This window comes from Podarcis bocagei, assembly GCF_964188305.1.
Source record: "Podarcis bocagei genome assembly, chromosome: 7".
Classification (NCBI taxonomy): Eukaryota; Metazoa; Chordata; class Lepidosauria; order Squamata; family Lacertidae; genus Podarcis; species Podarcis bocagei.
This window is the reverse complement of record NC_138132.1, coordinates 7142947-7165430: the sequence shown is the minus strand read 5'-3', so window position 1 is coordinate 7165430 and position 22484 is coordinate 7142947. Positions and strand designations below refer to the sequence as shown.

At 49.6% G+C, this 22484-nt stretch overlaps 1 protein-coding gene across 4 annotated transcripts in view; it reads right to left on the bottom strand.

Annotated features, from left to right (window-relative positions):
• The window catches only part of ACTN4 (actinin alpha 4), a 148378-nt gene that overhangs the window by 36085 nt on the left and 89809 nt on the right, over nt 1-22484 (bottom strand). For 2 of the 4 annotated variants that reach the window (XM_081200229.1, XM_081200227.1), the window contains exons 4-8: nt 20755-20841; nt 18674-18761; nt 15075-15153; nt 7018-7099; nt 3190-3275 (exon numbers count right to left, since the gene is read on the bottom strand). In XM_081200229.1, the coding sequence (XP_081056355.1) occupies nt 3190-3275; nt 7018-7099; nt 15075-15153; nt 18674-18761; nt 20755-20841 (422 nt within the window). Of the gene's footprint in view, nt 1-3189; nt 3276-4562; nt 4649-7017; nt 7100-15074; nt 15154-18673; nt 18762-20754; nt 20842-22484 lie in introns of all 4 variants that reach the window. The other 2 variants (XM_081200228.1, XM_081200226.1) reach the window with 1 other exon arrangement.

Sequence of the window (22484 nt, the reverse complement as noted above, 5' to 3'; positions counted from 1 at the left end):
GGTAAATGGCGTTTCCGTGCGCTGCTCTGGTTCGTCAGAAGCGGCTTAGTCATGCTGGCCACATGACCCGGAAGCTGTACGCCGGCTCCCTAGGCCAGTAAAGCGAGATGAGCGCCACAACCCCAGAGTTGTCTGCGACTGGACCTAATGGTCAAGGGTCCCTTTACCTTATGGTATGTAAAATGAACATACCATACAGGGTATGTTCCACAGAAAGAGAAGTCACTGATTTGAGGTTGTTTAAATGAATGAAATGTAAATTAGAAAAATTTAATAAAAAATTATATACGTGATGGGGGGGAGAGAGAGAAGAGGAATGTCACCAGTCTCCCATGGAGCCTATCACAAGGACAGCTGTAGCACAATAAATCCTCCAGTTCAAGTCTCACCTCGGCCCCACCTACAGGCAATCGATGTGGTCTTGAGACAGACACCATTTCCCTCCGTCTCCCCCTCTTCCTCATCTGCTGGACTACCTAACAGGGTTGTTTTACCTCGCAGCAGAGTCTGCCGGCTGAACTTGGCTGAATGCAAAGACACGCCTAAGCTATGAAAATAACTGGCAGCCGCCACCTCTTAACCTGGCCTGCAGAAAGGATTTTTTATTTTAAAAAAGGGAGGCAGCCACCGCCAAAGACCGGGAATGCTTTCAGGAAATTAAACATTGGCAGCCTGACACACGAGCCAAAGGAGATGCATCTTGCAGAAATGCAAGAAGGCATTTGATACGGAAGGACGAAGGTTAACCTTCCCATAAAACTACCGTATTTTTCGCTCTATAACACGCACCCGACCATAACACGCACATAGTTTTTAGAGGAGGAAAACAAGGAAAAAAAGATTCTAAACGAAACAGTGGGTGTATGATTTTTGTGGTTCATGCTGTGGCCACAGACATGTGATCTGACGGTGAGTTTGGAGTAGCCCAGTGCAAAAATCCTGAGGATCCATGTGGATCCATGCTTTGTAACCACGTTTTAAGTGGGGAGGGAAGGAAAAGCACTCAAGGGACAAGGAACACGTGTGGGGTTGGTGGAGAAGGATGCTATTCATAATGCAGAAGAGGGGTACAAGAGGAGAAGGCTCCTCTCCTCTCCCGCTTTGCTGTCTCAAAGCGAGCCACGGAGGAGGAAAGGAAGGGGAACCATGGATCCTCACGACTGCAGCAGATCCCCACCACCACCTGTAGGCATTCGCTCCATAACACGCACAGACATTTCCCCTTACTTTCTAGGAGGAAAAAAGTGAGTGTTATGGTGCAAAAAATACGGTACTCTTCTGGTCTCTAAGGTGCTATATTATAATTTTTAAATTCTTCTGGAAGGATTCTTTTAAAGACTTTCTTTAACTTTGTTGAAGACCTGATTCTTTTAAAGGAGTTTTTAGGTTTTCAAGCAGAGTCTTTTTTAAACTATCTTTTTTAAAGAATTGTTTTCATTTATTCTTCCCCCGAAGTAAAATGTCAAGTGAGAAGCCCAGAAATCTGGCCAGGGGGGCAGGAATGAAGGAAGCTAAAAGCCAGAAGCGTAGGTGGGAAGGGCAGGGAGAACCTGTCAATGGTGGTGCCTAAGGCGAGGAGTTCTGCATAGCCTGAGAGGCAGGGAGACCCCTGAAGACGCTGGCTTGGAAGACAGATCTGCCATCTTCCCAGCTCTGTGCAATGGTGGCAACAGGCTTGTTTATAATCCAGAGCAGAGGGGAGGGAGGAGAGACGGGATTGGGATGCAGAAGAGGGGTACACACTCACTGCACAAAAGGGGGGAAAGCTAGATCAGAATTCTACACCCGGAAATCAGAACTTCTGCAACTTGCATAAAATATGCAAAGCATGCACACTGACATTCCTAAGTACCGCATTTTCCCGTATATAAGACTATATTTTCCCTCTATTTTTTTCAAGTTTAAAACTGGGGGTCGTCTTATGCACGGATAGTTCATATGGGGGACTTCTGTGTTTGGAGTCCCCCAAAACAGGGGTCGTGTTATACACAGGGGTGTGTTATAGATGGAAAAATATGGTATATTTTTCACCATTTACTCGGCTTCTGTCGGTCAGGAGAAGCACGGGACTGTAGGCAATGTGGACTTGCAAATCCACCCAGAAATCAGAGGACGGCAAGTTTTTTTTTTTTTGCCAGGGATTCCCCAAACAGAGCCAAGCCTTCAAAACAATAAGGACTAGGAGCTTGTTTCTGTTAGGATTTTTAAAAAGAGCTAAGGCTCTTGGGGTGTTACAATTCGCACTCAGTTCCCCTTTCATATAAGGATGGAGACATCTGGAACCGCACTGAACAACTCTTGAGTATCACTGCAGGGGAACGCCGTTCATTGCTGTAGAACAGACAGTGACCGTCGGACGTTTTTGACTACAACTCCCATCATCCGTGACCCCGCCGGCTGGGGCAGATGGGAGTTGTAGTCCAAAACAGCAGGAAAGCATCAGGCTGGGAAAAGGGCTGCAGCGGGGCACACAACACATTCGGAGGAGCTACCTACCTGGTTCAGAACTCAGCTCAGGGGCCGTTGCCAGTTCGGTCCCAGAATATGCGAATTATTGCAAGAGAACCTGTGGCTAAACCAGAAACTTCGGAGCAGCCTTTGCCAAACTGCTGCCTGGCACTGGTGGGAGTTATGGTACAACAGGGCAGCAGGTTGGCAAAGGGTATTGATGACTGAGGCTATCCACCAGGTTTTGCTCCCAGCTGTAGAACAAGCCCTGGACAGGGAGGAGACCCAACAGCCAAGCCTATATGGCCTTTTATCAACCAGAAGGTGATTATTTCAAGGAAGACTTGCTAGCTATGGCCCTGGAGATCTCTCCAGAAAGCCATGCCCTGGGAACTCCACTGCTTGCATACAGCTAGGAAGAGAGTTGCACAGTATTTTGACAGAGGTGACGTTTAAAGGAAATCTAGAAGCTGCTGGAGAATTTTTGCGGGGAGCCAGAAGCCTTTCAGTCTCACAGGGGGCTCGATGCATCCCTAGCTTACCGCCTGGATTTTTAACGAAACAAAAATTCAAAGCCACTCCGCCTCCCGGCTTAGTTGACCCTCCGCAGGCATGCCCTTTCATGCAAATGTAAACCCTGCGCTCCGGAAAGTGGGCGAGGAACATGTTAGGGGCAGTTTAGACTAGCCAGGTAAGAGCAGCAGCAGCAGCAGCAGACAGCCCCGCCCAGGCAAAGCTCACCTTCTGAGCCCCAGAGAAAGCGTGATAGAAGCAGGAGACGTAGGTCATGATGGCCTTCTCATCGGGCCTGAGCGTGCCTACAATATCTGCGCAGGAGGAAAGAGAAAAAAAAAGGGAAGCAAAGTCAAGGGCACAATGCAAGATCGTCCCGGCTCCCCCTCTGGCATGCAGCAGAGGAGGGGTGGGGCAAGCCTTTGCTCCGGACAGGGACCCAAACCTCAGCTGGGACAGGGCTCTGAGGAAATAAACGTTGCCCTTGATTCGGCCAGCCCTGCAAACTCTCCAAGATAACTTCAAAGGATTCTCTGCTCTGCTCCTAAGAGCTCTTAGGACTGCAAGACAACTGGTTCGCTGCGCAACTCTGTGCCTCTTTACTCAAAAGGAAACGCTGGTGTGTTCGATGGGGCTTACACCCTAGGGAGTGTATTTAAAGGTAAAGGGACCCCTGACCGTTAGGTCCAGTCGTGACCGACTCTGGGGTTGCGGCACTCATCTTGCTTTACTGGCCGAGAGAGCCGGTGCACAGCTTCCGGGTCATTTGGCCAGCATGACTAAGCCGCTTCTGGCGAACCAGAGCAGCACACGGAAACGCCGTTTACCTTCCCGCCGGAGCGGTACCTATTTATCTACTTGCACTTTGATGTGCTTTCGAACTGCTAGGTTGGCAGGAGCAGAGACAGAGCAATGGGAGCTCACCCCGTTGCAGGGATTCGAACTGCTGACCACCTGATCGGCAAGTCCTAGGCTCTGTGGTTTAACCCACAGCGCCACCTGCGTCCCATAGGGAGTGTATTTACGATCCACCAAAGCCTTGGTTGATGCATCGGTGGGGCTGCCCAATTTTAACTAGTTGAGCTTAGAGTTCACGGGTTCCCTTGCTTATTTTGAGAAGCTATTTTGGTTCCGGCGTGTTACTGTAATAACGAAAGGGAGGCAGCTTCTTTTGGTTAAATCACAAGTTCTTGCACTTCCTTCAGCCTCTCAAAAGGGCATCTGAAGTGAGGCTTTGCAAATATATTCCAGAAGTACAGGAAAACAAATATATTTGAATATAATTTGCACATATAATTTGTAAGAAGGTGGATGATTAATCCATGAAAATGCTGATTGCTTGGCAGCCCTCCCTGAAACCCGGCAGACCAAGCGGCTTCAACTCCAACCGTTGGGAGTCTCCCAAGTAATATTTGAAAGCAAAGAGATTTCTGGCTCGTTATGATCTCGTGTTGAACCCTGGATGTCAGACCCTGAGCTAGCTGAGGTTTGGGTTCCCACTGTTCTGCAAGTAGCTGCCCTCGGCACGAGAAGTCAGGAGAGCAACAGGCGCTGGAAGGAAGAGGAGCTGTTAACAGTAGAGGCTCCGCCACGTCTGGTACCTTCTGAGCGCCAGAGAAGGCATGGTAGAAGCTGGAAACATAGGTCATAATGGCCTTCTCATCGGGCCGGGCCGTGTTGACAATGTCTGAAAAGTGAACAAGAAGCATTAAAGATACCAGGAGGCAAAACTCTCCCCCGTCCCCTGTTCCTTGACGATCGGCTGGTTCTAGCAAAATCTGCCACAGCTCTGGTGTCCACCTGTAGGCAAAGATTGAGCCCGGGGAAAGTTAACGCCAAGAAGCCGATGTTACAAGTTTCCAAGTGACCCAGAACTGGAAGTTAACTTGTCCAGCATGGAACTGAAGCCAAGGATCTGAGATTTACACTGCCAGACCTCAAGGCTGCACACACAAGTGATGTGAAGGCCTATTAAAGGTTGCAGAGTTTTTACGACTTTGCAGTGGCTCGGCTCGCTTGCCCTTTCCTCCAAAGAAGAACTTTGAATGCAGAGATTGTGCCAGGCATGTCTAATAAAACTCTGCGGACACCCACTGGAATCCGAGCGCTCCTGGTTTGTTTCAGGGTGTGGCTCCCTCGCTGTGGGGCTTTTCCTGCCCTCATCCCAGGGCTTCAGGGAGAAAGGCCTGCATTATATGTCCAAGTCCCTTAGAAAGGAATGCTAAGGAAGAAGAACGAAACAGCGACAACAGGGGTTTGCTCCACTAGCTGTCAGTCCCGTGAACTGAAGGCCACACTAGCGTCTGATTGGCCAGCAGCAGACCGGTCCTCCCCCTCGGCTCCATCAATTCACAAGCCAAGTATGAGCTTGGAGGAGCCTGGCAGAACTTCTCCCATGGCTCCTTAAGGAAGCCCATGGCTCACTTCAGAAACCAGGGGTGGGATTTGCCATCCATAGAAGAGGTGGGGAAACATTGGCCTTCCAGAGGTTGCTAAACTTCCAAGTCCCATCATGCCTTGCCACTGACCACGGCTGCTTGAACTGATGGGAGTCATAGTTTAGAAATATCCAGAGGGCAAATGTGTCCTCCTCACCCCCCGTGATCTAGAACCTGAGCAAGATCAGTCAGACTGAGTCGTGAGCCAGGTTCCCCGCCTCTCTGGACCTGGGAAATCTGTCTGCAGACAAATACAGGCACATTTGGCTCCTTACCTCTCTCGCCCTGACCTAGCCACTGTGATCCATGCGACGGTCACCTCCAGGCTTGATTATTGTAACTCCCTCTACGTGGGGCTGCCCTTGAGACTGACCCAGAAACTCCAGCGGGTGCAGAATGCCGCGGCGAGACTCCTTACGGGGTCCTCGCTGTGGGATCACGTTCACCCGGGGCTATACCAGCTGCACCGGCTCCCGGTGGAGTACAGGATCAGGTTCAAGGTGCTGGTTTTAACCTTTAAAGCCTTATACGGCCTAGGACCCTCGTACCTACGGGACCACCTCTCCTGGTATGTCCCACGAAGGAACTTACGGTCTTCAAACAAAAATATCTTGGAGGCCACAAGGAGGTTAGGCTGGCCTCAACCAGAGCCAGGGCTTTTTCGGCCATGGCCCGATCTGGTGGAATGCTCTGTCACAAGAGACTAGGGCCCTGCGGGACTTGACATCTTTCCGCAGGGCCTGCAAGACAGAGCTGTTCCGCCTGCCCTTTGGCCAAGGCACAGCCTGACCCCCTCCTTCTGTAATTCTCATAGCACTCTAGCCCAATGGTTGCCATTAATTTGATTCTGAATTGATTTTAGAATGAAATGATTTTAGAATGTATTTCAATTAATTGATTGTGATTTTATGTAAACTGTGTTACTTTTACTGATGTTAGCCGCTCTGAGCCTGGCATTGGCTGGGGAGGGCGGGATATAAATAAAATTTTATTCTTCTTATAAGGTGGCAGAGTCCTGAGCAAAGAGACTGTACCACTTTGCGTGGAGGAGACTCATTCTTTTAATACTCTGTGTAAAAGCAAAACTCTCCACACACAAACCCTCCACAGTACACCAGGGACGAAGGCAGCTGGATAAAACCTCTCCCCAACTTTTCGACTTTCAGGAAGTTGCAAAGAAGGGGAATGTCTGAAATGCGACCGCACCACTTGCAGCCTTAAGTGGTACAGTCCCTTCTGCCTCAGGACTCCGCCGCCTACGATTTCTGCATCGGGAGTGCGGCAGATCTGATCTGGCAAGTTACTTTGACCCAGGGGAATTTGGGCTTTGCAATTCGGTGTGTGTGTGTGTGTGTGTGTGTGTGGAGGGGCTAGGCAGCTAAATGCAAGTCAGCCCAACGGAAGGAGCGTCAGCGACTCTCAGCAAGGCAGCGAACCCAAGGCAGTGCTTGACAGCTCTCTTGGGCTTCCGTAGCCCAGCCCTACTAAGGGAACTGCAGAACAGGGGGCGCCAAAAACCTCTTCCTCTGGGAATCGGTTGCATTGCAACGCTGTTACGAAATTTGCTTCTTGGAACCGAACACCCGAGCCCACGCTCCAAGAGCAGCCTCCAGCTTACCTTCTGCATCCAACATCTTGGGAATGTCGAGGTATTTCTCAGCGACCTCAAAAGCGTTGTTCAGATTCGTGACTGGATCATCCTGGGGAGAAAGGAGGGGTTTGTCAGAGAGGCACAGCTGTCAGAACTGGTGCCATCCCAAAGCCGAATCGCAACCCTGCCCTGCCAGCTGAGAAGGAACATCCAAAGGAGAAAAGTGTTTCTCTGCCTTCCTCTGCCCCCCCCTACAAGCATATACTAGATGGATGGCGGCTAACAGATTGAGGTTGAATCCTGACAAGACAGAAGTACTGTTTTGGGGGGACAGGAGGCGGGCAGGTGTGGAGGATTCCCTGGTCCTGAATGGGGTAACTGTGTCCCTGAAGGACCAGGTGTGCAGCCTGGGAGTCATTTTGGACTGACAGCTGTCCATGGAGGCACAGGTCCATTCTGTGTCCAGGGCAGCTGTTTACCAGCTCCATCTGGTGCGCAGGCTGAGACCCTCCCTGCCCGCAGACTGTCTCGCCAGAGTGGTGCATGCTCTAGTTATCTCCCGCTTGGACTACTGCAATGCGCTCTACGTGGGGCTACCTTTGAAGGTGACCCGGAAACTACAACTAATCCAGAATGCAGCAGCTAGAGTGGTGACTGGGAGCGGCCACCGGGACCACATAACACCAGTCCTGAGAGACCTGCATTGGCTCCCAGTACGTTTCCGAGCACAATTCAAAGTGTTGGTGCTGACCTTTAAAACCCTAAACGGCCTTGGTCCAGTAAGCAGTGTCTGAAGGAGTGTCTCCACCTCCATCTTTCCGCCCGGATGATGGGGGTGGAGACACTCCTTCAGGTATATATGGCAATTTGTTATCAGGCGTGACTCCCGCTAATTGATTTATGGCCCTCAATTAGCTCTTTACTGCCCGGCACGCTTCTCCTGCCGCATGCTCTGCTCCGAGCTCTCCGTCACGCCATTAGCAGAGTTTCGCACAGCGGTGTTCAACTGTCACGCAGCTCGTCTCAGCTTCCAGACAAACACACACAGAGTCCTGGTTTGTCTATTTACAGCTTTTATTCCGATATTTCTCAGGAATTTCCAGGACTATTTGCAGCCATCACAGCACTGCATCCTTTCCCCACAGAGTACAGAGTGGGACTGGCAAACTTTGCCCAAGCTCCTCCCGAGCTTCCAAAATTGACGTCAGAATGGTGTGGCATCATGGGAAGAACTTAACCTGTTAAGTTCCAACTCCAACACCCCCCTTTGCCGCACCTTCTGACAAGACCCTTTTGAGTTCAACACCTTCCCCTTTGCCTTGTGCTCCTTCCCAGCATCTTTCCCAGGCACCTGTTGAACCCTTTCAACACTCCCAGAATCACACTGTGCGAATTTTGCCCACGCACTTGTCGCTTGGTACCTTTCAGGTGGAATGCCCTTTGTTGAGCGACTAGACCTTCTGGGCACAAACTCAGATGTTACCTCTGACTCACTGCCACCAGAAGATGTGTCCTCAGCCTCACGGGATTCCCCTTCTGACTTAAAACGTTTTCGAACCCTTTCCATTACACTCACAGGAGAACTGGGCTCGCTTTTGGGTGTTCTCTTAACCTGTGGAGAAACTACAGATACCTCCTCCTGTTCCTGACTTTGGTCAGTTACCTGATCGTCATCATCAGACTCAGTTTCTTCTTCCTCCCCCCCAGAATCTTCCTGTTCTGAATCAGAAAGACACTCTGAAAGAACATCACGCTTGACAGCAGGTTGTGACTTTTTATCCTGCTCATAGAACTCAGCGTGCTTGCTGATCAGTAACTTACTCTGATCACCTGATGGAAATGCAAACCTCCATGCACTCGCTGTTGGCTCATACCCACAGAAGATCATTTTCCGGAACTTGGATCCATCTGGCCCCTGCAACGCAGCAGGTACTGACACAGATGCATGTGACCCGAACATACGCAAAAAATGAATCTGGGGTTTCCTGCCATGCAACAACCCAAACGGTGTGTCCCCTACCATGGAATTGTAGGTGCGATTCCAGGTGAAGCTCACATACTTGATTGCCTCCAGCCAAAACCTTGGAGGTAACCCAGAATCTTTCAGCAACACCTGTGCAGTTTTAACCAGAGCCTGACACTTGAGCTCTGCCTCCCCCCTCTGATTGGGTGAAGTCACTGTGTGACGTATCCCTTTCTTGCGAAAGTACTTCTGCAAAGCAGAACCTGTAAACTCAGCTCCTCTGTCACTTGTGACAGCTAGCACTTTGGTGGAAAACCTTACCTCTACCTCCTCAATCCAACGTTTGATCAGCTGTGCTGCATCATCCTTGGATTTGAGACCGTGAGTCCAGGAATTCTGTGTAAAATCCTCCTGCATCGAGAGCAGAAACCTTGACCCTCCCAGACTTGGTTCCTTTACCGGACCCCACAAATCTATGTGAACCAGTTCAAAAGGCCTAGTGGTTATCCTCTCAACCTTTGGATAACTGCATCCTTTTACCTTTGCCAGCTTGCAAGTTTCACAACTTACAGCTTGTCCACATTCTGAAATCTTACACCCTTTAGAAACTTCTGGCAGCACCTGTAGTTCTTCCAAAGAACTATGGGCTGTTCGTGTATGCCAAGCATGTACGCATGAATCATGATTGGGAATTGTAGCACGCAGTGCTTGTGCTTTGTCAACCTTCCCATCACCCTCCAGAGACGTTTTAAGAATGAATAGATCATTCTGCCCCTTTTTAACCTTGGCAAGCATCCTCCCTCCTTTGGAGATTGTGCACACATCATCCTGAAAACAAACCGTAAATCCCTTTTTCAGTAAATAAGGCACAGATAAAAGACAGTGGTGCATCCCAGGAACGGTACAACACTCCAGCGTTTCCTGCAAAATACGAAAATGCAGATTTACAACATTAGTCAAACTTCTTTTCTGTCCATTTGCAAACAGTACAGATTTCCCGGCAGGAATTGCCGTGCAGTTCCACCTCTCAACAGCAGGTGTCTCTGGAATCAAATTGCGATTAGCTGCAGAGTCAATAACAAAACTTTGCTCTGCCCTTGTCCCACGGCTGTCTTCAGCCAACGCCAAACTAGCCGTGATCTGATAAGTCTGTTCCTGGCACCTGGCACGTTCACCAGCCTCAGTCTCACGCCTGGTTGTTTTTCCAGGCCGGTTGCCATGGAAACTCGACTGGTTCCCATGAGAGTTCAGCAGTTTGACCTTGGCAACATCCTGTCTTGCCTCTCTGCTCCGGTGTGGGCAATCTCGACGCAGATGTCCCGCTGCATTACACAAGTAGCAACGACGAACTCCAGTGGAAAAACACTGCCTGGGGCTCCTCCCAGCTGGCCTGGCCCTCCTTCTTCCGGAAAAGCTCTCCTTGCCAGATCCGCCCCCCTTGAACTGCCGCTTCATTCCAGCAGGTTCAGTGGAAAACTTTTCAAACTTGCCTTTGGAACTTTCTGCCCCCCCGACTTGCTCACAAGCACTCCTTGAGGCTAAATCATCAGGAACATGGACTGCAGCCATCTCTAGGCTCTTAGCTTCTATTTGCCCTTGGCCTCCTGCTGAGCCTTCACACAGACGTTTCAGCACATGCCAAGCCTCACACGCAGATTCAACGCCCTCCAGGTGCTGTTGCAACTTAGCATGAACACCTGCTCTTAACATGCAGACCTCAGCTCTCATAGCTTTCTCCCTCTGCATTTTCTCCTCCAGAGAAACAGACTTCAGTTTGCCTGCATCTCTGTCCACCAGTTGCACTGGTTCCCTCTGGGAAATGTCCCAAACTTCCGTGGCCATGAACCACGCCCTCACCCTTTTTGTCCAGCTCCATCATGGGAAGAACTTAACCTGTTAAGTTCCAACTCCAACACCCCCCTTTGCCGCACCTTCTGACAAGACCCTTTTGAGTTCAACACCTTCCCCTTTGCCTTGTGCTCCTTCCCAGCATCTTTCCCAGGCACCTGTTGAACCCTTTCAACACTCCCAGAATCACACTGTGCGAATTTTGCCCACGCACTTGTCGCTTGGTACCTTTCAGGTGGAATGCCCTTTGTTGAGCGACTAGACCTTCTGGGCACAAACTCAGATGTTACCTCTGACTCACTGCCACCAGAAGATGTGTCCTCAGCCTCACGGGATTCCCCTTCTGACTTAAAACGTTTTCGAACCCTTTCCATTACACTCACAGGAGAACTGGGCTCGCTTTTGGGTGTTCTCTTAACCTGTGGAGAAACTACAGATACCTCCTCCTGTTCCTGACTTTGGTCAGTTACCTGATCGTCATCATCAGACTCAGTTTCTTCTTCCTCCCCCCCAGAATCTTCCTGTTCTGAATCAGAAAGACACTCTGAAAGAACATCACGCTTGACAGCAGGTTGTGACTTTTTATCCTGCTCATAGAACTCAGCGTGCTTGCTGATCAGTAACTTACTCTGATCACCTGATGGAAATGCAAACCTCCATGCACTCGCTGTTGGCTCATACCCACAGAAGATCATTTTCCGGAACTTGGATCCATCTGGCCCCTGCAACGCAGCAGGTACTGACACAGATGCATGTGACCCGAACATACGCAAAAAATGAATCTGGGGTTTCCTGCCATGCAACAACCCAAACGGTGTGTCCCCTACCATGGAATTGTAGGTGCGATTCCAGGTGAAGCTCACATACTTGATTGCCTCCAGCCAAAACCTTGGAGGTAACCCAGAATCTTTCAGCAACACCTGTGCAGTTTTAACCAGAGCCTGACACTTGAGCTCTGCCTCCCCCCTCTGATTGGGTGAAGTCACTGTGTGACGTATCCCTTTCTTGCGAAAGTACTTCTGCAAAGCAGAACCTGTAAACTCAGCTCCTCTGTCACTTGTGACAGCTAGCACTTTGGTGGAAAACCTTACCTCTACCTCCTCAATCCAACGTTTGATCAGCTGTGCTGCATCATCCTTGGATTTGAGACCGTGAGTCCAGGAATTCTGTGTAAAATCCTCCTGCATCGAGAGCAGAAACCTTGACCCTCCCAGACTTGGTTCCTTTACCGGACCCCACAAATCTATGTGAACCAGTTCAAAAGGCCTAGTGGTTATCCTCTCAACCTTTGGATAACTGCATCCTTTTACCTTTGCCAGCTTGCAAGTTTCACAACTTACAGCTTGTCCACATTCTGAAATCTTACACCCTTTAGAAACTTCTGGCAGCACCTGTAGTTCTTCCAAAGAACTATGGGCTGTTCGTGTATGCCAAGCATGTACGCATGAATCATGATTGGGAATTGTAGCACGCAGTGCTTGTGCTTTGTCAACCTTCCCATCACCCTCCAGAGACGTTTTAAGAATGAATAGATCATTCTGCCCCTTTTTAACCTTGGCAAGCATCCTCCCTCCTTTGGAGATTGTGCACACATCATCCTGAAAACAAACCGTAAATCCCTTTTTCAGTAAATAAGGCACAGATAAAAGACAGTGGTGCATCCCAGGAACGGTACAACACTCCAGCGTTTCCTGCAAAATACGAAAATGCAGATTTACAACATTAGTCAAACTTCTTTTCTGTCCATTTGCAAACAGTACAGATTTCCCGGCAGGAATTGCCGTGCAGTTCCACCTCTCAACAGCAGGTGTCTCTGGAATCAAATTGCGATTAGCTGCAGAGTCAATAACAAAACTTTGCTCTGCCCTTGTCCCACGGCTGTCTTCAGCCAACGCCAAACTAGCCGTGATCTGATAAGTCTGTTCCTGGCACCTGGCACGTTCACCAGCCTCAGTCTCACGCCTGGTTGTTTTTCCAGGCCGGTTGCCATGGAAACTCGACTGGTTCCCATGAGAGTTCAGCAGTTTGACCTTGGCAACATCCTGTCTTGCCTCTCTGCTCCGGTGTGGGCAATCTCGACGCAGATGTCCCGCTGCATTACACAAGTAGCAACGACGAACTCCAGTGGAAAAACACTGCCTGGGGCTCCTCCCAGCTGGCCTGGCCCTCCTTCTTCCGGAAAAGCTCTCCTTGCCAGATCCGCCCCCCTTGAACTGCCGCTTCATTCCAGCAGGTTCAGTGGAAAACTTTTCAAACTTGCCTTTGGAACTTTCTGCCCCCCCGACTTGCTCACAAGCACTCCTTGAGGCTAAATCATCAGGAACATGGACTGCAGCCATCTCTAGGCTCTTAGCTTCTATTTGCCCTTGGCCTCCTGCTGAGCCTTCACACAGACGTTTCAGCACATGCCAAGCCTCACACGCAGATTCAACGCCCTCCAGGTGCTGTTGCAACTTAGCATGAACACCTGCTCTTAACATGCAGACCTCAGCTCTCATAGCTTTCTCCCTCTGCATTTTCTCCTCCAGAGAAACAGACTTCAGTTTGCCTGCATCTCTGTCCACCAGTTGCACTGGTTCCCTCTGGGAAATGTCCCAAACTTCCGTGGCCATGAACCACGCCCTCACCCTTTTTGTCCAGGTATTCCACGCTTGGACGGTGAGTTCCTCACGCTGTTCAAACGGAGCTTGAATCACCTCCTGGCCATCTGCCATCTTCCCCCGGGGCCCAGCGTACTCACGTAAACAACCAGCCGCTCTTCAGCTCCCGGTTTAGCAGATCAGCTCTCCTGCCTCTCACAATTCCAGGCAGAACTCCAAGCTGGCATCAGCATCGTCGTCAGCTTGTCTGTTTGCCTCCGCCTCCTGCCGTGCTCCTCTGCTCGACACCGCAGACTTCAAACGCATTCCGGCAGTATCTCCCGTGACAGTTTACAAGCGATGATTTAGGACATCCATAACCTATGGCAATTTGTTATCAGGCGTGACTCCCGCTAATTGATTTATGGCCCTCAATTAGCTCTTTACTGCCCGGCACGCTTCTCCTGCCGCATGCTCTGCTCCGAGCTCTCCGTCACGCCATTAGCAGAGTTTCGCACAGCGGTGTTCAACTGTCACGCAGCTCGATTCAGCTTCCAGACAAACACACACAGAGTCCTGGTTTGTCTATTTACAGCTTTTATTCCGATATTTCTCAGGAATTTCCAGGACTATTTGCAGCCATCACAGCACTGCATCCTTTCCCCACAGAGTACAGAGTGGGACTGGCAAACTTTGCCCAAGCTCCTCCCGAGCTTCCAAAATTGACGTCAGAATGGTGTGGCATCATGGGAAGAACTTAACCTGTTAAGTTCCAACTCCAACAGTATACTGGGCCTTTGAGGCCGTTTAGGGCTTTAAAGGTCAGCACCAACACTTTGAATTGTGCTCGGAAACGTACTGGGAGCTAATGTAGGAATCTCAGAAGGTGTAGTTTAAGGGTGATGGGAGAATTTAGGAGGCTCCTATTCCCCTCCCAGAGTTACAGCTCCTGCAGAGCTTTAGCAATCAATTCTTCTTTACGTGGAACTCTTGGAACTGTAGCTTGGGGTGGGGAGTGGGGAGAGAAGGAGATTGCCTAACAACACTCAGCACCCTTTGCAAACTACAGTTCCCAGAATTCTTTGGGGGAAGGCAAGACTGTACAAAGGTCATGATACAGGGTGCTTTTAAATGGATGGTGCGAATGTGGCCTTTAATTCCACAAAAGAGCCCTGCAGCCCAATATGAGTGTTAGGGCATTTCACACACCCTCCCAACTACCACCTTAGCTTTCCCCTCCATGGCATTTTAGCTCAGGGGAAAAGAAATGCTTTGCCACGTTTAACCCTGAGGCCGGTCGCTGCCATTCTCACATTACAGACAAGGAGATTGCGACTCGCCCCAGATTGCCCAGGGAGATCCTGGCTGAAGTGGGATTTGAATCTGAGCTCTCAGGTGGCACAACGGCTCAGTGCGTCTGGCTGTTAAGCAGAAGGCTGGTGGTTCAAGCCCACTCAGAGATAGCTGCGGGGAGAATTCCTGCATTGCAGGGGTTGGACTAAATGACCGTCCTGGGTCCCTTCCAGCTTGCAATCCTGTGATCTCACTCAAGCCAGTGACTCATGCTCATTTCTGGACTGGATTCTGGGGAGAGCATGTAGGACACAGCTAAAAACACAAATAGCAATGCTACTACTACTCAATTTCGAGTCCAAAATGAGGGAGGAAGGAAGGAGCTGCTGTCGCCAACATACCTTTCTGAGCTTGTCATACTCAATGAGTTCTGGTCTGTGTCTGTGGATCAAGGCATTAAAAGCAAGGCCGTCTTTCCAGCTGTAAAAAGAAGCCCAAGGATACAGTTAGATTGCTTGGCTGTCCAAGAGGGGAAAGTGCGGCTTCGGGGCAGCATTCCTCAAAACTGCGAGGCCCGCCCCCCCCCCTTTCGGACAGGAGGGTGCTTTTCAGTACAGTAATGCTGTACTGGTTTTAACACTTGATTGGGAGCCGCCCAGAGTGGCTGGGGAAACTCAGCCAGATGGGCAGGGTATAAATAATAAATTATATTATATTATATTATATTATATTATATTATTTTATTTTATTAATTATTATTATTATTATTATTATTATTATTATTATTATTATTATTATTATTATACCTTGGGTTAAGTAATTCGTTCTGGAGGTCTGTTCTTAACCTGAAACTGTTCTTAACCTGAAGCACCACTTTAGCTAATGGGGCCTCCCGCTGCCGCCGCGCTGCCAGCACACAATTTCTTTTCTCATCCTGAAGCAAAGTTCTTAACCAGAGGTACTATTTCTGGGTTAGCGGAGTCTGTAACCTGAAGCATATGTAACCTGAAGCGTATTTAACCTGAGGTACCACTGTAGTATTTAAAGCACTACGATACCACCTTAATACCACTGGAGAGCCAGTGTGGTGTAGTGGTTAAGAGCGGTAGACTCGTAATCTGGGGAACTGGGTTCGATTCCCTGCTCCTCCACATGCAGCTGCTGGGTGACCTTGGGCCAGTCACACTTCTCTGAAGTCTCTCAGCCCCACTCACCTCACAGAGTGTTTGTTGTGGGGGAGGAAGGGAAAGGAGTTTGTTAGCCGCTTTGAGACTCCTTCGGGTAGTGATAAAGCGGGATATCAAATCCAAACTCTTCTTCTTCTTCTTCTTCTTCTTCTTCTTATTATTATTTTCACAAAAAGGTAGCAAAGAAAGGGCAGAACCACAAAAACTTCAAGAGTCGCTAAAAAGTAAGAATGCAAGAGCCCTGCTGGGCTGCACTCAGGGTTCGTTCAGTCCAGTGGCCAAGCTACTGGGAAGCCAAAAGCAGGCCTGAAGCTCACATCCTGTTCCTGCCTATTTCCCTTCAATGTGGGGGTGCCACACAGCCATCGCAACCACAGACAACCCCCGCAACCTCCTCCAAGGATTTGCCTGTTCTCCTTCTCAAAGGCAGCTAAGCCACCACAACATTATGGGGGTTGCATCCCAAGTGACGTCTCCCGTCAGCACATGGACTCTTCTCCCCCACCCCCAGTGCTTAATCTGTCCTAAGGACTCCCCCAACCCTGCAGAGCAGATGTGGGGCAGGGCATAGGGCAGGCAAGGTAAAGGTAAAGGACCCCTTGATGGTTAAGTCCAGTCAAAGGTGACTATGGGGTTGCGGCGCTCATCTCGCTTTCAGGCCAAGGGAGCCGGTGTTTGTCCGCAGACAGTTTTCCGGATCATGTGGCAAGCAGGACTAAACTGCTTCTGGGGCAACGGAACACCGTGATGGATCGGTGGAAGAAGATTGGAAGAAATTTAAAGACTATCTACAGAAATATTGCAAAATTGATGAATGTTAGAATGATGTCAGAATGAAGTTAAGTGGTTTAAGCAGCAATGTTATAAAGGTGTATGTAAAAATGGATTGTTAACAGGTGAGAATTCAAAGTTATAATATATTAGGTTAAAGGACTAAGATAAAAACAAAGAGGGAAAGAAATTGCTGAATTAACTAACTGAATTGGAATACAAAAAAGGGAGGTGTGAGGTCAGGAAAACAAGGACATGAATGTAAGGTATGGAAAGACTGATGTATTTTTTTAAGTGTTTTTTTATCTTTTTTGTATTTTGTATTTTTTCTTTTATTTTTTCTTTTGTCTTTTTTTCTTCTTTTTTTAAATTCATGTCATTCTTTTCTTTGAAACCTTAATAAATATCATTAAAAAAAAAAAGGAACACCGTGATGGAAACCAGAATGCACGGAAATGCCGTTTACCTTCCTGCCACAGTGGTACCTGTTTACCTACTTGCGCTGGTGTGCTTTCAAACTGCTAGGTTGGCAGGAGCTGGGACAGAGCAACAGGAGCTCACCCCCCCTTCATGGGGATTCGAACCACCGACCTTCTGATCGGCAAGCCCAAGAGGCTCAGTGGTTTAGACCACAGCACCACCCTATAGGTCATGCATGGAGTGGGGGAGAAGGTGTCCCCATTGCACAAGTGGAAATCCTTGTGTTGATGAGAGGTGTTCCTTGGGTGCTCCCCTTTTGCCAGAGAACTCTCCTGAAACAGTTCCATGCCCTGGGTGGCAGACTTGCCTTGCCCTGCCCAGAATCTACTGCCCATTTATTTCAGTGGGTGATTCCCTTTTCACCCAGCACATATCATTCCACCAGCCTCTGTCCACCACTCTCCTCCCCAAGACCCATTATTCCTAAAATATCCATAGAGCTGCGGCCTCTCGTCCGCACAAGATAACCTGCCAGCCTCTTAAAGGTTCCCACCGAGCTACTTCGGAGTCCACACATCCCAGGTCTCTAGCTCGAGCAGGAAGCACAAAGGCCTCTGCTATTTGATGGGCTGGTCTGCCGGATTTTTAATGGGGAGCCATCCTCATGAATCCATTTCTCGCAGCCTTCGAGACGCAGCAAGGCTTTCTGGCCGGAGAGTGGAAATGCTGCCTCTGTGTTTGGGAAAGGCAAGGCCCGGTGCCTCGCCGAGTGGCTGTGTCTCGACTGGCCAGAATCATAGAGTTGAAAGGGACCCCCCGGGGTCATCCAGCCCACCCCCCTGAAATACAGGGATAGCAGCTGAAGAATTTCCACTTTTCAAAGGAGCGTGTTCCACTGTCAGAACACCTTGTGTTTAGTTGGAATCTCCTTTATCGCACTTGGAATCCATTGGTTCTTAGCTGGGCTAGCTCAGCTGGCAGAGAACGGAACCCCGAATCTCAGGGTCATGGGTTCGAGCCCCGAGTTGGGCAAAATATCCCTGCATTGCAGGGGGGTTGGACTAGATGACCACAAGGGGTCCCTCCCAACTCTTAAGATTCTTTCACGGTTTGCATCTTACCCTCTAGAGCAGCAGAAAACAAGCTTTTCTCCCTTTTCCATGGGACAACCTTTTGGATATTAAAGGTAAAGGTAAAGGGACCCCTGACCATTAAGTCCAGTCATGAACGACTCTGGGGTTGCGGCGCTCATCTCGCTTTAATGGCCGAGGGAGCCGGCGTACAGCATGACTAAGCCGCTTCTGGTGAACCAGAGCAGCGCACGGAAATGCCGTTTACCTTCCTGCTGGAGTGGTACCTATTTATCTACTTGCACTTTGATGTGCTTTCAAACTGCTAGGTTGGCAGGAGCAGGGACTGAGCAACGGGAGCTCACCCTGTCGCGGGGATTCGAACCGCTGACCTTCTGATCGGCAAGTCCTAGGCTCTGTGGTTTAACCCACAGCGCCATTCTATCTCTTCTCACTCTCCTCCTTTCCAGCCTAAACATGCCCAGCTTCCTCCACCGTCCCTCCTAAAGGTTGGTTTCCAGGCCCTCGATCATCTCGGCTCCCCAAGGTTACCTTATGTGGAAGTTCTGTACGTTGACGTTCTTGTAGGGCGCAGTCTTCCTCTGGCACCAGAGCAACAGGCCTTCCTTGGCCGAAGTCTCTGCAGGACGAAGGGGAGAAAGAAGAGAGAGGAGGTGATGGTGCCATCCTTGGCAGGATGGGTCCCTAGCATGGGGGGGGGGGGGTTTGAAGCTAAGGCAGCAACAGGAATGGGACGGAGCCAGGACAACATCTCCAAACCTAAGGGTCGAAGGCCAACGTTGTACAAGGCTCTTCCACGGAAAAAAAAAAGGTGTGCAGGATGCCACTTTGTGCACACGGACTCCCTAAAACAGTGGTAACTGGAATAAACAAAATGCAACATTGCATTTTTATACACGCATTCTCCTGCTTGTGCATGGCACTGGGAAGCAACCCAATAATTCATTCCAAACTGGGGAATGGCAGGAGAGAGCTGGAGAGTTCCCGTGGCTCGCAAGGCACTGAGATCCAGCTCTGAGGGCCTTCTAGTGGTTCCCTCCCTGCAAGAAGCCAAGTTACAGGGAACCAGGCAGAGGGCCTTCTCGGTGGTGGCGCCCTCCCTGTGGAACGCCCTCCCACCAGATGTCGAAGAGAAAAACAACTACCAGACTTTTAGAAGACATCTGAAGGCAGCCCCGTTTAGGGAAGCTTTTAAAGTTTGATGTATTACAGTATTTTAATATTATAATATAATATAATACTGTATTACTTATTATATTATAATATAATACTGTTTAATAGATTATTCTATTTTAATATTCTGTTGGAAGCCACCTAGAGTGGCTGGGGAAACCCAGCCAGATGGGCGGGGTATAAATAATACATTATTATAATATTATTATTATTAAGGAGACCCTCCCTGGAGCCCAAAGAGGACGTGTGCAAGGGGCAGAGGAAGCCCCGAAGAGACTGGAGGCACAGCAGGGCTTTGTTTACGCTGCTCAGTCTCCCCGTCTGGCAGCTGATGCGCTAGGTAGCGCAGCACCAGTCTTTCATGCGTCCTCCAGCCTCCTGCCAGCCCCAGAGCTTCAGTTCTAGTTGTGGATATTTCTGGACACAGTATGAGTTGAAGAGAGAGTGACAGAGAGGGTGTCTTAAGGATATTTAGAGGGTGCTCCCCACTTTGTACAATGTCACCTATGCGCATGGGGGCCCAGAACGTAACCCCCACGCAAGTGGGAAGCTGCATGTTGTTGTGATCTGCCCAGGGACAGATCCAAGGAGGGAACGGTCTTGGGGGAAATGACCCTTTCCTATAAAGCAGCCTCCCCCAAGCTGGCGCCCTCTGGGTGTTTTGGATGATGGGAGGCAGAGTTCAAATTATCCAGAGGGCACCAGCTTGGGGGAGGCTGCAACGAAGCGCTTGCAAATCTAGTACCCTGAAAAGGTACAGGCCCATTTGAGTTTTTGCTAAGAAAAACGCCGCCAGGTGCCCCGAATCGTTAACCCGTGTTTGTTGTCACTTGTGCAGAAGGGAAGTGGGGTTGTTGTGGGGGGGCATCTGCAGGGGAGAAGAAGTGGCAAGCAGGATAGGAAGGTGAGCTCACACACACACACCCCACCCCCAAATAATGGCATGTTGTTTTTTAAAAAAGCCCTTTTGCTTGTGCCTGAACTGGGAATAAAACAGCTGAGGTGCATAAGATCAGGTGGGTGCGAATTTGCATTCTTAGGTACTGGGGCCCAGGTAGAAAACCATGGGGGGGTGTATTGCCCCCCCCCCAAGGTCTCTGGCTGCCTAATGCCTGCTTGGCAGGCATTCCCAAAGCAGGTATTTGCCAAGGAGCCTGAGCCACGCGCTCAATAAAGTCAGCGAGGGTTATTGCAACCGACTTGAGCAGCTGCACGGTGCATGATTAATTGTCGCTGGTCTAATGGGAAAGAGGAAGCGGTTGAAGGCGTGGGCACCGTCGTGGATCACCGCAAGTCCGCAGTGCATTGCCGCACGGGCTTCGCCAGCTTCCTCTCCCGTCTATTTAAACGTGCCAGACGTACAGCTGGTGCCAACACGCCAGGAGGAAGGTGCAGAGAGGGCAGGTTGGCGCACGGCCCACGGAAACTTGGGCGCTCACCTTCTACGGAGATGTCCTGGATGGCGAATCTGAGGATGATGGTCCAGATCATGCCAAGGGTCATCTTTGCGTTGCCATCGACGATTTCTGGAAGCAGATGGGAAGGGCGTTAAGGGAGGGAGGCCGGTTCTGTTCTGGATCAGCTCACGCTTTGGCCAGAAAGCGGGCAACTTGCATAGTTCAGTTGGTCAGAGAGTGGTGCTGATTATGCCAAGGTTGGCAGTTTGACCCCCAGAGTCTTTCCAACTCCATGATTTATGCTGAAAGTTCCCAGGTGAACACACGGAGCAGAAAGGACACATGTGCCAAGGAGATGACACTGAGTTGTGGCAAGGTGATGCGTTCCCACTGCACACCCCTAGGGGTCTGGTGGGGTGTGTGTCCCCTGACGCAACACCCACAGTTTGGGACACCCTGCCTGCCGATACCAGGCAGGTACCACCAGTTCATTGTACAGTGATAGCCTGTTCAACTGGCAAAACGTTCAGAAACCAAGGCACGACATCCGATTGGCTGCAGGAAGCTCCTGCGGTCAATCGGAAGCCGCGTCGGACGTTCAGGTTCCAAAGAACGTTCGCAAACCGGAACACTCACTTCCAGGTTTGCAGCGTTCAGGAGCCAAAATGTTCGACTTGCAAGGCGTTCAGGATCCAGGGTGCCTGCCGAAAACACTGGTGCCTGTTCAGATATGTTTCTATGTGTTTTAATCAGATTTTTAGCTTATCGTTTATTTTAATTAAGTAGTTGACTTTAGCTGTTTTCACTAGTAATTTCATTGTTTCATACTTTTAGAGTGGTGGGGGTTTTTTAAAGGGTTAGTCAGCCTTTCGTGTTTCTTCCATTTGTGAATTATTGCACCAACTGGTGTCACCTTCTCACCAAGCTGCTTGGCAATAGTCTTGTAGCCCAGTCCAGCCTTGTCCGGTCTACAATCTTGTCCCTGGCATCCTTGGACAGCTCTCTGGTCCTGGTGGCTAGTTTGGAATCTGCTGGACTGATTGCTTCTGTCGACAGGTGTCTTTTGTACAGGTACTGTAACGAGCTGGGATTACAGGTAAGACCTCTCCCTTACAGCACCTTGTTACATACAGTGAAGATACTGTACCAGGTAGCCTGACATTTGGCTGGTTGATAGGGGATCAAATACTTGTTTCACTCATTACAATGCACATCAGTCTCTGACTTTTGTCTTCTGTGTTTCTGGGGGTTTTCCTGTTGTTATTCTGTCTCTCACAGCTACGATAAACCTACCATTAAAATTATGGACTGGTCATTTCTTCGTCAAGAGGGCAAACCGGCAAATTTAGCAGGGGATCAAATACTTCCCCCCCCCCTCACTGTATGGGCATAGAGATCAGCGTTCAGAAAGGCTGTAGCTCAGGGGTGCGTACGCATTGCATTTCCCAGGTCTCAATCTCTTGCAAAGACTTCTGCCTGAATCCCTAGAGTCTCCTCTAATGTTATAGTAGCCCAGCTCCCATCAGCCTCAGGGGTAGGGGTTGGAGCCCAACAACATACAGGGAAGGACAAACGACTATCAGACTTTGAAAAGCTGGCATCGCTGGGTCAATTTCATCAATTTTGTTGAATTAAACTAAATAGCTTTAATTGGATTTTGAACGAATGCGCAATTCATTGTTACCGTTTTGAATTTCATTGTGCAAACTGCTATTCTGAATAATGCTTTTCACGGGGGGGGGGGGCACTGGGGATGAGTTCGTGGAACCAAG